Below are 11,607 nucleotides of genomic sequence, written 5' to 3' on the forward strand. Positions count from 1 at the left end.
GATAAGGCGCCATATCAAATGCAAGCATTATTATGATTATTATTTTTCTCACTTCTCACTGATATTAATCCATTTTGGAGCAATTTTTGCCCCAACTGTGCTTAGATGCTTAGACTGTGTTTTCCTGCATAATGGTTTAGAAAGATGTTCATTTCTTTTCGATTATCATTAAATTTATTTTAATTTATCATTAAATAATGCCTCAGCCTATGTCAAGGAGTTCAGCTTTCATTCCCTGAAGTTTCCTCATTCTTCCTCCCAGATTGCCCTACTCAGTTTTCCTTTACACTGAATTGTATTTGCCATCATAATTTGGCACTCCCAGAAAATGTTGACGCCTCATTCTATGCTTAAGCGTGAAAAATAAGAGACCCTAAACAGACAACAACTTGCATTTATTTAGCGTTTTGGAGCACTTTGGCTATACTCGACCAGTACGGAAAATAAACCTTTTCACTTTTCTCACCACAATATAACTTCAGCCATCTCTGTCCATGGTGGTACTTTCCTCTTAATGTATTATATTTTGTAACATCTTGTTCTGTGGCATTTTGTGGAGTATGTCAACGCCTGTTGGTTGCATTCTCACCTCTGAGTCAGAAGGTTGTGCTTCAAGCCACACATTAGGACTTTGAACTCATGTAGTCCACGCTGATATTCCAATGCATTGTTGGTGGGTGCCATCTTTCGGATGGGCGTTAAACCAAGATCATGTCTGTCTATTCAGATGGATGTTAACTTTACAGCATATCGTGTGATGTGGTATAAGCATCCTCCCAACGTGAAAAATGCTTTACCAAATGTAAGGATTATTATTAATCTAATACAAGCCTTCCAAGAATGCATACATCTTGTATCCTGCGAATCTAGTCTAATGTTATTACTTGTGTTTTTTTTAAAAATATTACAGAGAAGAGCATACAAAGAGTATGCCAAGGCTTTGCCAATGCTAAAGAAGATGGGTGTCACTTCTATCTTGCTGAGGAAGATCACTGGAACGCTGGAGGTGGCATGTGGTATCGTCTTGACTTTGGTACCCGGCAGGCCAAAGGATGTAGCTAACTTTATCCTCCTGCTGGTGATGTTAGCCGTGCTGTTCTTCCACCAGCTTGTGGGTGACCCATTGAAACGCTACGCCCACGCCCTAGTCTTTGGTATCCTCCTCACCTGTCGGCTGCTAATTGTGCGGCAAGTGGAGGAGAAAGACAAAGAAATCCCACCAACAGCGGCAGAGGTTGACGGTGAAGCACAGCCTGCACATGAGCAGGACAGAGGGAAACTGAAGCTCTCGTAACTCAGACTCTTGAAATGAGTATTGTACTCAGGTTGCCTAAGGCCCAACAACTTCCACAGTTATGCACCAGAAACTTTGTCACACAAACTGTACTTTGCTGATATTTGTTTGGAGTGAATTATTTGTCGTTCATGACCTTTATTGAAGAATTTCATAGTCTGTAATAAATCACACAGTCCCAACAGTTACTAATAACACACACAATCCTAAAACCAGTGGATTACCAAGCACTGACTGTAACAGGTTGGAAAAGACCATTATATCTGGCCAATCCCATTTTCAAAGGCTATTGCTTTCTCTCGCACACCATCGTAAAGCAGTTCCGTACCCTCTGAAAATTGTAAACACCATCTGTCTTCACTGCATTCTGCATAAATCCACACATCCCCACCCTCTCTAAAATAACTACATCTGTTCAGTTACCTTCTACCATTGAGACCACAAATCCCTACTTCTGGTGTACTTGACTATCTCAAACATAGACTCTATTGGACCTGGCTTTTTATCACTCTAACATCTCCAATGACAGGATGTCCCTGACTCAACACAAAATCAATACTCCAGTTAGGACTAGAACAGTAGCTTGCACAAGCCCATTAACACAGCCTGACAGCAACAGTCAAACATAGGCTGACATTAACTATTCCAGGGTTCTCACTTGCAACCCATATTTGCCCTCACATCAGGTATTCCTTCCGGTTCTTCCATACCCACCAGTTCTTCCAATCGTTTTATAAGCATCATTTGTAAGCGCTTTGAAGAGTCTCAGTGACGTGATAAGACTCTATATCAAAGTGCAAGGATTTTTATATTATAAACGAGATCAACTTGCATTTATATTAACGCCCTTCATACAGTTAACATCTTGGAACGCTTTATAGACAGTTGTCACAGTGGCCTAACAAGCTCTACTTTCTCAGCATTCTCATTATGAAATCAAAACACATTGCACCATAACGCATTCTTTACTAGGACCTGGAAACTACGGGACATCTTACTTCTATCGGTCTTTCTTTCCTCCTACGATGTAAAGGTTTTTGTAAAACAACCTTAGCATCACCGAACCACTGCTTAATTAATCTTGCCTTCTCTCTTTGACTGCAGCCATGGATACCTGCACTAGAGATCTTGTTCCTTCACTGAGCTTGCTTATTACAATAATATAATTATTATTTGTTAAGACATTAGGGGAGCTAGCAGTCAGGCTGTTAGGTGTTGGGAATTCATGTGCTTCTGAACTGGGAGGCCAAAAAAGTGAAATTTAACACCGAAGGGAATCTTATTGATTTGAAAGCAACATATTTTACTGTGTGAGACAAACGTCAGATGATACCTTTTCAAGGTAGTGGACAATCAGAAAGGACCCTATGTTTCAAGGGTATTTGTAGTTTATTAACGCAAGGGTTAACTATGCAGAGGCTAGTGTCAGCTGAATTGTGTAGAATATGTGTTTTAAGTTTTTGCTGATTATACATTGCTTCCTTTGTGTGGCAGACTATTGTCAAACGGGTTTTATTTCTACGTTTAGTTTGTGCATGTTTGGGGAACTTTTCAATTGGGGATTGTTGTTAAATGATCTCATTGTTTCATAATTTCTGGCAAATGAATTAAAATAAAATGGAGAAAAAAGTGAAGTGGTATGTGCATTAAAGTTACATCCCGGGAGCTTCTATAATTGGTGGAAGCTGAAAGTTTCCTCACTAACCTGTCAATCTTTCCCACTCCAAAGCCCTGTCCCCTCTTTTTCTCTCTTTACCACTCTCTTCCTTCCCTGCTCCTGTTCCCCATTAGTTTCTCCCGCTCACTCTTCCCCTGCCCCACTATATTTCCCAAAGCCCCATTGATTTTAATCCCCACCAATTTCTATCGAGAACAACAACAACTTGCACATATCCAGCACCCCTCACGCAGGGTAGGGTTCCAGAGCGCTCGACTGGCGGAGCACAAAACCAAGCCGGAGGGGATGGTGGAAGGGGAAGGTCTTCAGGCGCGATCTGAAGATGGTGAAGGAAGTGGCAAGGTGGAGGGACAACAACAACCAGCATTTATATAGCGCCTTTCAGGCAGGACAGCATCTTGGAGCACTGCATAATGATGGGGTTGGAACCAAATGAGGGAGTTGGGGAAGTGACCATAGGTACAGTCAAAGAGGAGCCTTAATAGAAGCCATTTAAAGATAGCACCCTCTGCTCCAAAACCTATTGACTCATTCTGGGGTACTGTTCCACAGGTGTTACTCAGTATCCAAACTCTCAATTCTTCATGTGTTCAGCACAGGTGTTCTGCGCAACATATTTTAGGAAACAAAAAAAGAGCTCAGTAAATGGGCCTTGGGGTCTAATTGGCACAATTTGCAATTGGAATCCTTAATAATGACTCCCCAAGTAATGATTTGCAGCCCCTTGGTCAAATGTACGTCACCCTGATCCGAGGGAAGAAAACTCTTTAACGCAATTAGTTGCGGAGTTTAGTTTCCGATTGCCATGACATATTTCCAGTTAACAAAATGCAATGCATTAGAGGGGAAGGAAAAATAAGCCACAGATCCACAAACTTACTGAGGAATGTTTCCATTGAAAAACAACGCAACAGCAAATACTTTGACAAATACACTTTGTCAAAGTGGCCTCAGTTTCAGATTCAATACTGATTAATCAGTCAGGGGAACTCATTGACCAACATATATGTCATACTGACCTGAGGAGACAGTACTACTATATAAATATATACCATGAATACTATATAAATGTCACTATTACTATCTAAATATATACCACTATTCTTCTATCCATACTAATAAAATGACAATGTCTGTCTGCGCTTCAAGAAGGATCTCAATAACCGATTGAAGTAGAGACATGATTGATACCTCGTCGGAAAGGTCTTGCATCTGGAAGTGACATGGGCATATTTGTTTTCGGGTATCTCCTGTCGTTCCTGAGTTATTTCAGTTTTGTGTTTTTTGTTGCAGTTACACCTGGTGGCTGGGCGGGCGGGCGGGCTGACTGTGGCATTGTGCGTCACAGAGCACCCACATAGCCAAGCAACGGGAACAAAATAAAGAACACAAGCAAAGCTGAGGCGCGGCAACAACAACAAAATTACATTTTTAAAGCGCCGAGTCCTCCCACTGAGTCCTCCCGAAAGGAATCCTCCCACAGGAGACCTCCCAGATGAGTATAGATAAAGATGAAATGTCTGTCTGTGTGTCAATCTACATTCCATATTGGATCCTTTGGTTGCAAGCGAAGCTGTAACTGACACAGCTAATCGCTACATAAATTTAAACTGCTGTTGTTGTGTTGCCCAAAAAAGCTCTGTTAGCCCCCCAAAAAGCTCTGTTGCCCCCCCCCCCAAAAAGCTCTGTTGCCCCCCCCAAAAAGCTGTTGCCCCCCCCAAAAAAGCTGTTGCCCAACAAAAAAAAGCTGTTGCCCCCCCAAAAAAGCTGTTGCCCCCCCCCAAAAAAGCTGTTGCCCCCCCAAAAAAAGCTGTTGCCCCCCCAAAAAAGCTCTGTTGCCCCCCCAAAAAAGCTGTTGCCCCCCCACCAAAAAAAGCTCTGTTGCCCCCCCCAAAAAAGCTGTTGCCCAACAAAAAAAAGCTGTTGCCCCCCAAAAAAATCTCTGTTGCCCCCCTCCCCCAACCACACACCCCAAAAAATCTGTTGCAATGAGCAGCTCGTACATGCAATGCCGGGAGGCGACTGCAGGAGGCGATAGCGATGGGAGACGGCGCTGTGATGGGGGCGGTGTTTGGGAGCCTCTGTCCGTCAGTGGGGGCGCGGCTATAAAAGGCGGCGCGGAGCCGGGGGGAGGCTCTCAGTGAGAGGAGAGAGAGAGGGAGAGAGAGAGTGAGTGAGTGTGGAAGTGAATGAGTAAAAATAATAATAATATTATTATAGAGAGAGTGAATGTCGGTGTGAGTGAGAGAAGAAGAGGGTGTGAGAGGGAGAGAGAGAAAAAAATGAGAGGAGAGAGAGAGTGAGTGAGAGACAAAGTGGGTGTGTGAGAGAGAGGGAGAGAGAGAGAGAGAGAAATGAGAGAAGAGAGAACGAGAGAGAAAAAATGAGAGAGAGAGAAAAAAATGAGTGAGAGAGAGAGAGAGAGAGAGCGAAAAAATGAGAGAAGAGCGAGTGAGAGAGAAAAAATGAGGAGAAAAAAAATGAGAGAAAGAGCGAGAAAAAATGAGAGAGAGAGAGAGTGAGTGGGAGAGAGAGAGAGAGCGAAAAAAATGATAGAAAGAGCGAGAAAAAATGAGAGAGAGAGAGTGAGTGGGAGAGAGAGAGAGAGAAAAAATGAGAAAAAAATGAGAGAAAGAGCGAGAAAAAATGAGAGAGAGTGAGTGGGAGAGAGAGAGAAAAACGAGAGAGTGAGAGCGAAAAAATGGGAGAGAAAGAGTGAGAGAGAGAAAGAAAGAAAGAAAGAAAGGAGTGTGAGGGACTCTCTATAAAAGATTTACACGCCCTTGATCTTATTTGATCGAGTCGGCCCGGCCCTGCCCTGCCCTGCCCTGTCCGGCTCAGGCCCGGCTCCAGGCCCAGGCTCCAGGCCCAGGCCTCCCGACTCGAAGTGATGATAACCCCGAGCTCCCGAGCTGCCCCTCCGGCAGCCATGAGTATCGGGAGGGAACCCGTCACCGCTCCCCGCCGGGCGGGTGGGGGGGGGCGGGCGGGTCGGTTGGTTGGTTGGTTGGTGGGTTCAGGGCCTCTCCGGGGGCCGCGGTGTCCGCAGATATGATGAACCGATCAGATAGACTATGGCCGACCTCAGCCGCCGGTCACTGAGTACTGAGGCGATTCTGATCTGACCCGGACGCCGCCCCCCACCCCGGCCCACCCCACCCCGGCCTGGGGGGAGAGAGAGAGAGGGGGCAATGGGGGAGAGAGAGAGGGAGGGAAAGGGGGAGAGCAATGGGGGAGGGAGAGAGAGGGGGGGGCAATGGGGGAGAGAGAGAGAGGGGGGGGGCAATGGGAGAGAGAGGGGGGGGCAATGGGAGAGAGAGAGAGGGGGGGCAATGGGGGAGAGAGAGAGGGGGGGGGCAATGGGGGAGAGAGAGGGGGGGCAATGGGGGAGAGAGGGGGGGCAATGGGGGAGAGAGAGGGGGGGGAGCAATGGGGAGGGAGGGAAAGGGGGAGAGCAATGGGGGAGGGAGGGAAAGGGGGAGAGCAATGGGGGAAGGAGGGGAGAGCAATGGGGGAGGGAGGGAAAGGAGGAGCAATGGGGGAGGGAGGGAAAGGGGGAGAGCAATGGGGGAGGGAGGGAAAGGGGGAGAGCAATGGGGGAGGGAGGGAAAGGGGGAGGGGAGCAATGGGGAGGGAGGGAAAGGGGGAGAGCAATGGGGAGGGAGGGAAAAGGGGAGAGCAATGGGGGAGGGAAAGGAGGGGGGGAGCAATGGGGGAGGGAGAGAAAGAGCGAAGGGGGGGGAATAAAGCTGGAAGGAGAGCAATGGCGAGGAGGGAGGGAGGGAGGGAGAGGGGCCGGTGTTACGGTGGTGGTTTCCCCGGCCCACACGGCAGGGCAGGAAGTCGGGGGAAGGGCCTCAGCAGCAGCGGCCTCCGCGCCCTCCGACTTCCGAAGGGGGGAGAGGACCTGCTCCGGGGGCCATTGCTAAGGGGAATAAAGACCAGAGGCTGCGAACGTACAGCTTCGCCCACAAAGTGCACAGTCAATTAATTCACTTTACAGTCTATCCCGTGAAGAGCTTTTCTTTTATTGCTGACGGGATTGATCGAACCCCGGAAAAGCGATCGCCGATCTGTGGCAGCTTTCGAGATCATCTACCCCCACCTCCTCCTCCCCACCCCACCCCACCCCACCCCCCCTTTTACCCATTCCCTCCAATAAACATGTTAAAATCAGCAGCTAAAAACATTTTTTTCCAGTTTTTCGTTATCCCTGCTCGCGCGCACACACACACGCACACGCGGCCGTTTTCCTTGTATCACAACGGTATTTGACTTGTGTGATGGGGTAAAGCTGTACTGATGAATCGCGCGCCCCCCCCCCCCCCCCCTCACCTTTGATTGGGCTCTCAGCTGTAATGTTTTTCTCCCCCCCCACCCCCCCCCCCCCCCCTTTCCTGCGCGGTTGATTAGCCAGTGGTTTCGCCACAGTCCGCGCTCACACAAATATCCCTCAGCTGGTTATGTTTTACGGTGTGGGAGTCGGTGTGGGAGTGGGCAATCATAGTTTAGTCTAATCATCCCTTTGTTCATCAAAGGAATGATCAATTTCGCCCACAAAATACAGTCAATTCACTCTACAGTATATCCTGTGAAGTGCTTTTGAGACGTCTCGGAAGACGTGGTCAGGCTCTGTATCAAATGCCTTCACCCCTCCCGAATCCAACCATACGTGCAGCTGTTTGTTGCGTATGGAGCCATATCCCAGCGCTGATCACCATCTTCAGAAGATAAGGAAAAAAATAGGATTGTTTCAGTCCAGAGCAGTCAGATTATGAGGAATGAGGGTCACACGTGATGTCGACGAATTAAATATTTTAAATGTTAGGAAATAACAACCCCTCCATTTGATACAGCACCTTTCGTGGCAGCGGGCCATCTCAAAAGCCTTTCACAAAATCTACTGTAAAGTGTAGTGACTGTATTTCGTAGGCAAACTATCTCGGAGCGCTTAACCTTAAGTGAATGAACAATTTCATCCAGGGAACGGTTAGCCAAGACACCCTAGAATTCAGTATGTGCCCTCTAAAATCTTCCCCAACAGTAGTGGGGGGAGGGAGGGGTTTGCAGGTACAATCTTAGCATCTTACTCGAGTCTGACTCGGGTGATGCACAGACTAGTGGTGTGTTGGAAGCTTGAGGTCGCTGCGCTGTTCCTGTTCTGAACAGCTGTTGCTGTTGCCGGTTTGTGCAGGGCTTCGGCCGAGCAGTGGCCCGACTGAGATCAGCCTCGACTTCGCAGGCGGGCAGAGCGGAGCGGAGCGGAGCGGAGCAGCTTTAGGAGAGAATGCGGCTGAACCGGGATACGGTGCTGCTGGGTGAACGGGCAGCACTGGTACCCTACAGCGCTGAGCACGTCCCCAGGTAAAGAGGTGGTGGGCAGCCCGGCTTTGTGACCTCTTGAGACGAGCAGCCTCTCTGCTTCCCTCTCTCCCTCTCTCCCTCCCGACAGAGACTCGCACGCACGACAATGGGGAAGGTTCGGCCTCTCCAGCAGCAAACACTATCCCCGTTGGCACTTTGCGCAAAGTATTATTGGATTGTATTTTAATTTGAGTGAATGTCACACTCACACACACACACACACACACTCACAAATGGTGTGTTGGGAGAACGATACAGTTACACAATGATACAGCATTACACATGTCCCTGGGTATTTATTTCAGCTTCTGTCATTTGATGCAGTAAAATGGCACTTAAATTATATTTTTTTATTTGTCAATCAAAACAGCTGTCATCACTTCCCCCCCCACCCACACACATACACATATCTTCAGACCATTCAGAATTCGACTTGCCCCTATTCTCTCCTGCTGGAAGCCCCCCGTTCTCACCTTTCGCTTCGCCCCTTCCCTCTCCTCCTTCAAGGTCTGGCTCAAGTCCTTCCTCTTTCACTGTCTTCGCTCATCTCTTCCAACCCAATCCACTTTCCCCAAATGGAACATCAATTGGTTGCCAACCCAACCGTATCCTTAGCCTACAGTGGATCAAACTTAAGAGCCCTCGAGCATATAATAATATATCTTGCATTTGATATAGCATCTTCGAGACGCCTCAAAGCGCTTCACAGAATATGCCGTAATGTGAATTGACTGTATATTTTGTGGGCGAAACGCGGCAGCCAATTGTAGTGTCCCACAAACAGTTGTGGATTGAGTGACCAAATTGTTATCATAATTATTTATTTATACCATCATATGCCTGCGTGGTCTAATCCCACTCTGCACTCCACTTCACCAACTCCCAGGTACTTCATGCCTACGGTCCTACCATCATGGGGTGAGCTTTCAGCCATTTTTGCCCCACTCTCTGAAACTCGCTTCCAAAATACACTCCCACACTCACTCCCTCGCTCTCCATTTTCCATTGGGAAGAAATTTGGTGCTTTCATGTTCTCCTTTTTGTTGGACGGTCTTTCTGTTTTCATTCTGAACATTTTGGATTTATCCTTAATTAGTTGTTCACAAAGCGCTCCGAGATTCTGGACAATAATATAGCGTGAAGGCGCTATAGATATATATGCAAGTTGTGATATTTTTGCCCATATTGCCAATTGTTACACAGGTATCACGAATGGATGAAATCAGAAGAGTTACAGAAACTTACGGCCTCAGAACCACTGACCCTGCAGCAGGAGTATGAAATGCAGAGAAGCTGGCGGGAGGATGCTGATAGTAAGGAATATTAATTTGCAACTAATTGGTGCAACATAGGATAACTTGGTTCAACTGGAATCGGAATGGATATGCGGCTGTTACTGTAGCCAGTGTCTGCGGATCCCTGACCGTCCATCGCCTTGGGAAACGCGCTGTACAGATATCATTTGCTGTTGTGGTTCCAGCAACATAGTATTGAACCCTTTGGCCTCATTCATTCAGGCTGCTGGAAATAGCCCACTGTACTGATGGTGACTGCATATTTTAAAATGACTTTTTAATAATTGTGCTTCATGATAATGTTCCACAATCCATTGGACAATCCTTTTTTTAAAAAAAAATCAAAATGTTGATTTTTGAAAGTATTGAAGTTTGTTGTTTTTGTAGCTTTAACACCATTTGGATTTGCACGTTTGACAGAATGCACCTTCATCATACTGGACCGGATGAAAAGGGCGAATGATTCTAGTACAGAAGAGGATTGCATGGTGGGAGACGTGAATTTGTTCCTCACAGATCCTGAAGATCCAACTGTGGCTGAAATTGAAATCATGATTGCAGGTGAGTGAATGTGCTAAAGTTAGCTCGATACACCGCACCAGTCATCTGGAGCACCAGCTGATCAGTGAGGCAGTTGTACACCTTGCTCAATGGTGGTGTTACATTTCATGTTGTCAAGAATTTAATTAGTATTTACTATTTAGTATTGGCAAAAGCCTTCCTTCCTTCCCTCCCTATTAATACATTTTTTTTTGTCAGACAGTGAATGGTGGTTTTCTCTTTCAGAACCCAGTTACAGAGGAAAGGGATTTGGCAAAGAGGTGACAATGATGATGATGCATTATGGTAAGAAATCTACAGTCTGTGTTTAACATATTCAAAGTGAGCATTAATTTTATACTACTGAATATTAATTTTTGTTCAAAATCTTGCCCCATAAAACCCTCATCTTCCTCCTTCCCCCCCTCCTGCCCTCCACCCTGTACCACCCTGACCCCCAGCTCGGGTCCATAACTCTCGTCTGTCCAACACCTTGCAACGTCCTCCCGATGGGAAACGCTCTTTACAAATGTCATTTTATTGTTGTTGTAGAACTGTACAAGTGTGAATCTGTTCTATAGTTTTGGTATAATTCACACTATAACTGGGTTTTATTAATGGGTTGCAGCACCAGAATGCAAGGTCAGTTCACTTGTTCTAGGTTAACCTCCCAGTTCTCAAAGATGGATTTGCAAATCACACTCCTTCAGAATTAATTGAACAATATTACTAGAAATCTTGGAATTTTACAGAAATATTAATATACCACCATAGTGGCAATGGTGCTTGTTTGTTATTTTTAAGTCCTGAAGCAGAAATGATGGTGCAGAAAATTGTGCCACATACTCTGTTGTTGGAATACTTGAGATTATGGTAATCTTGTGGGAAGAGTATTTTTTAACTTGTTAGTTGTTTCATTTCCACTGCCCGGAGACAGTAGAATTTCAAGGTTTGACAGGAACACTATTAGTTATGAATTCCTTACCAAATGTGGATGCTGCTGCTGTTTATGCTGCACTTAAAGAGCAGATTAATTGAGAAGTTTGCTAAATATCATATTGTTTTTTACAGGAATAATAAAACTAGGGATAACTAAGTTCCAAGCCAAAATTGGGCTAGAAAATAAAATCAGCATTGGCATGTTCCGAAGGTTTCATTTTGAAGAGGTAATGTATAATCTTACTTCTAATATTTAAGCTTCCCTAATGCTTAAGAACCTTTTGAATGTTCACGGACAGTGTTTGACGTTGTTTCATTTATTTTTAAAGATTTCCATCAGTGACGTCTTTCAGGAAATGACACTTCTGTTAACAGTGGACGACTGCAGGAGAAAGTGGCTTCTTGAACAGATGTCTTATGTGGAAGAGAAGCTGTACAGCAAAATGAAATGCTAGACCGAAGAAATCATCGCTGTTTTACTGGAAAAATGCACTGGC

The 11,607-nt window shown here is 45.8% G+C and overlaps 2 protein-coding genes and 1 non-coding gene across 3 annotated transcripts in view; all 3 read left to right on the plus strand.

The window, feature by feature from the left end:
• tmem35 (transmembrane protein 35) overlaps nt 1–2,469 on the plus strand; it is a 6,165-nt gene extending 3,696 nt beyond the window's left edge. The window contains exon 2 of the mRNA XM_042342594.1: nt 911–2,469. Coding sequence (XP_042198528.1) covers nt 911–1,294 — 384 coding nt within the window. The 3' untranslated portion in view covers nt 1,295–2,469. The remainder of the gene's footprint in view (nt 1–910) is intronic.
• A 3,214-nt stretch (nt 2,470–5,683) lies between these two features.
• Nucleotides 5,684–6,097, plus strand: LOC121850513. The gene has a single exon (XR_006085633.1).
• Nucleotides 6,098–7,908: 1,811 nt separating this feature from the next.
• On the plus strand, nt 7,909–11,602 carry nat9 (N-acetyltransferase 9 (GCN5-related, putative)). The gene is made up of 6 exons (XM_007888493.2): nt 7,909–8,336; nt 9,540–9,649; nt 10,052–10,192; nt 10,418–10,477; nt 11,243–11,337; nt 11,440–11,602. The coding sequence occupies exons 1-6, from the start codon at nt 8,260–8,262 to the stop codon at nt 11,563–11,565; spliced, it is 609 nt and encodes a 202-aa protein (XP_007886684.1). The 5' UTR covers nt 7,909–8,259; the 3' UTR covers nt 11,566–11,602.
• The last annotated feature ends 5 nt before the right edge of the window (nt 11,603–11,607 follow it).

Source organism: Callorhinchus milii, unplaced genomic scaffold (assembly GCF_018977255.1).
Source record: "Callorhinchus milii isolate IMCB2004 unplaced genomic scaffold, IMCB_Cmil_1.0 Scaffold20, whole genome shotgun sequence".
In the NCBI taxonomy this organism is placed as follows: domain Eukaryota; kingdom Metazoa; phylum Chordata; class Chondrichthyes; order Chimaeriformes; family Callorhinchidae; genus Callorhinchus; species Callorhinchus milii.

Coding starts and splice junctions, on each gene's coding strand:
- nat9 (XM_007888493.2), top strand. CDS start 8,260: ATGCGGCTGAACCGGGATACGGTGCTGCTGGGTGAACGGGCAGCACTG. Junction 10,193..10,417: donor AATTGAAATCATGATTGCAG/GTGAGTGAATGT, acceptor TTTCTCTTTCAG/AACCCAGTTACAGAGGAAAG. Junction 10,478..11,242: donor AATGATGATGATGCATTATG/GTAAGAAATCTA, acceptor TGTTTTTTACAG/GAATAATAAAACTAGGGATA.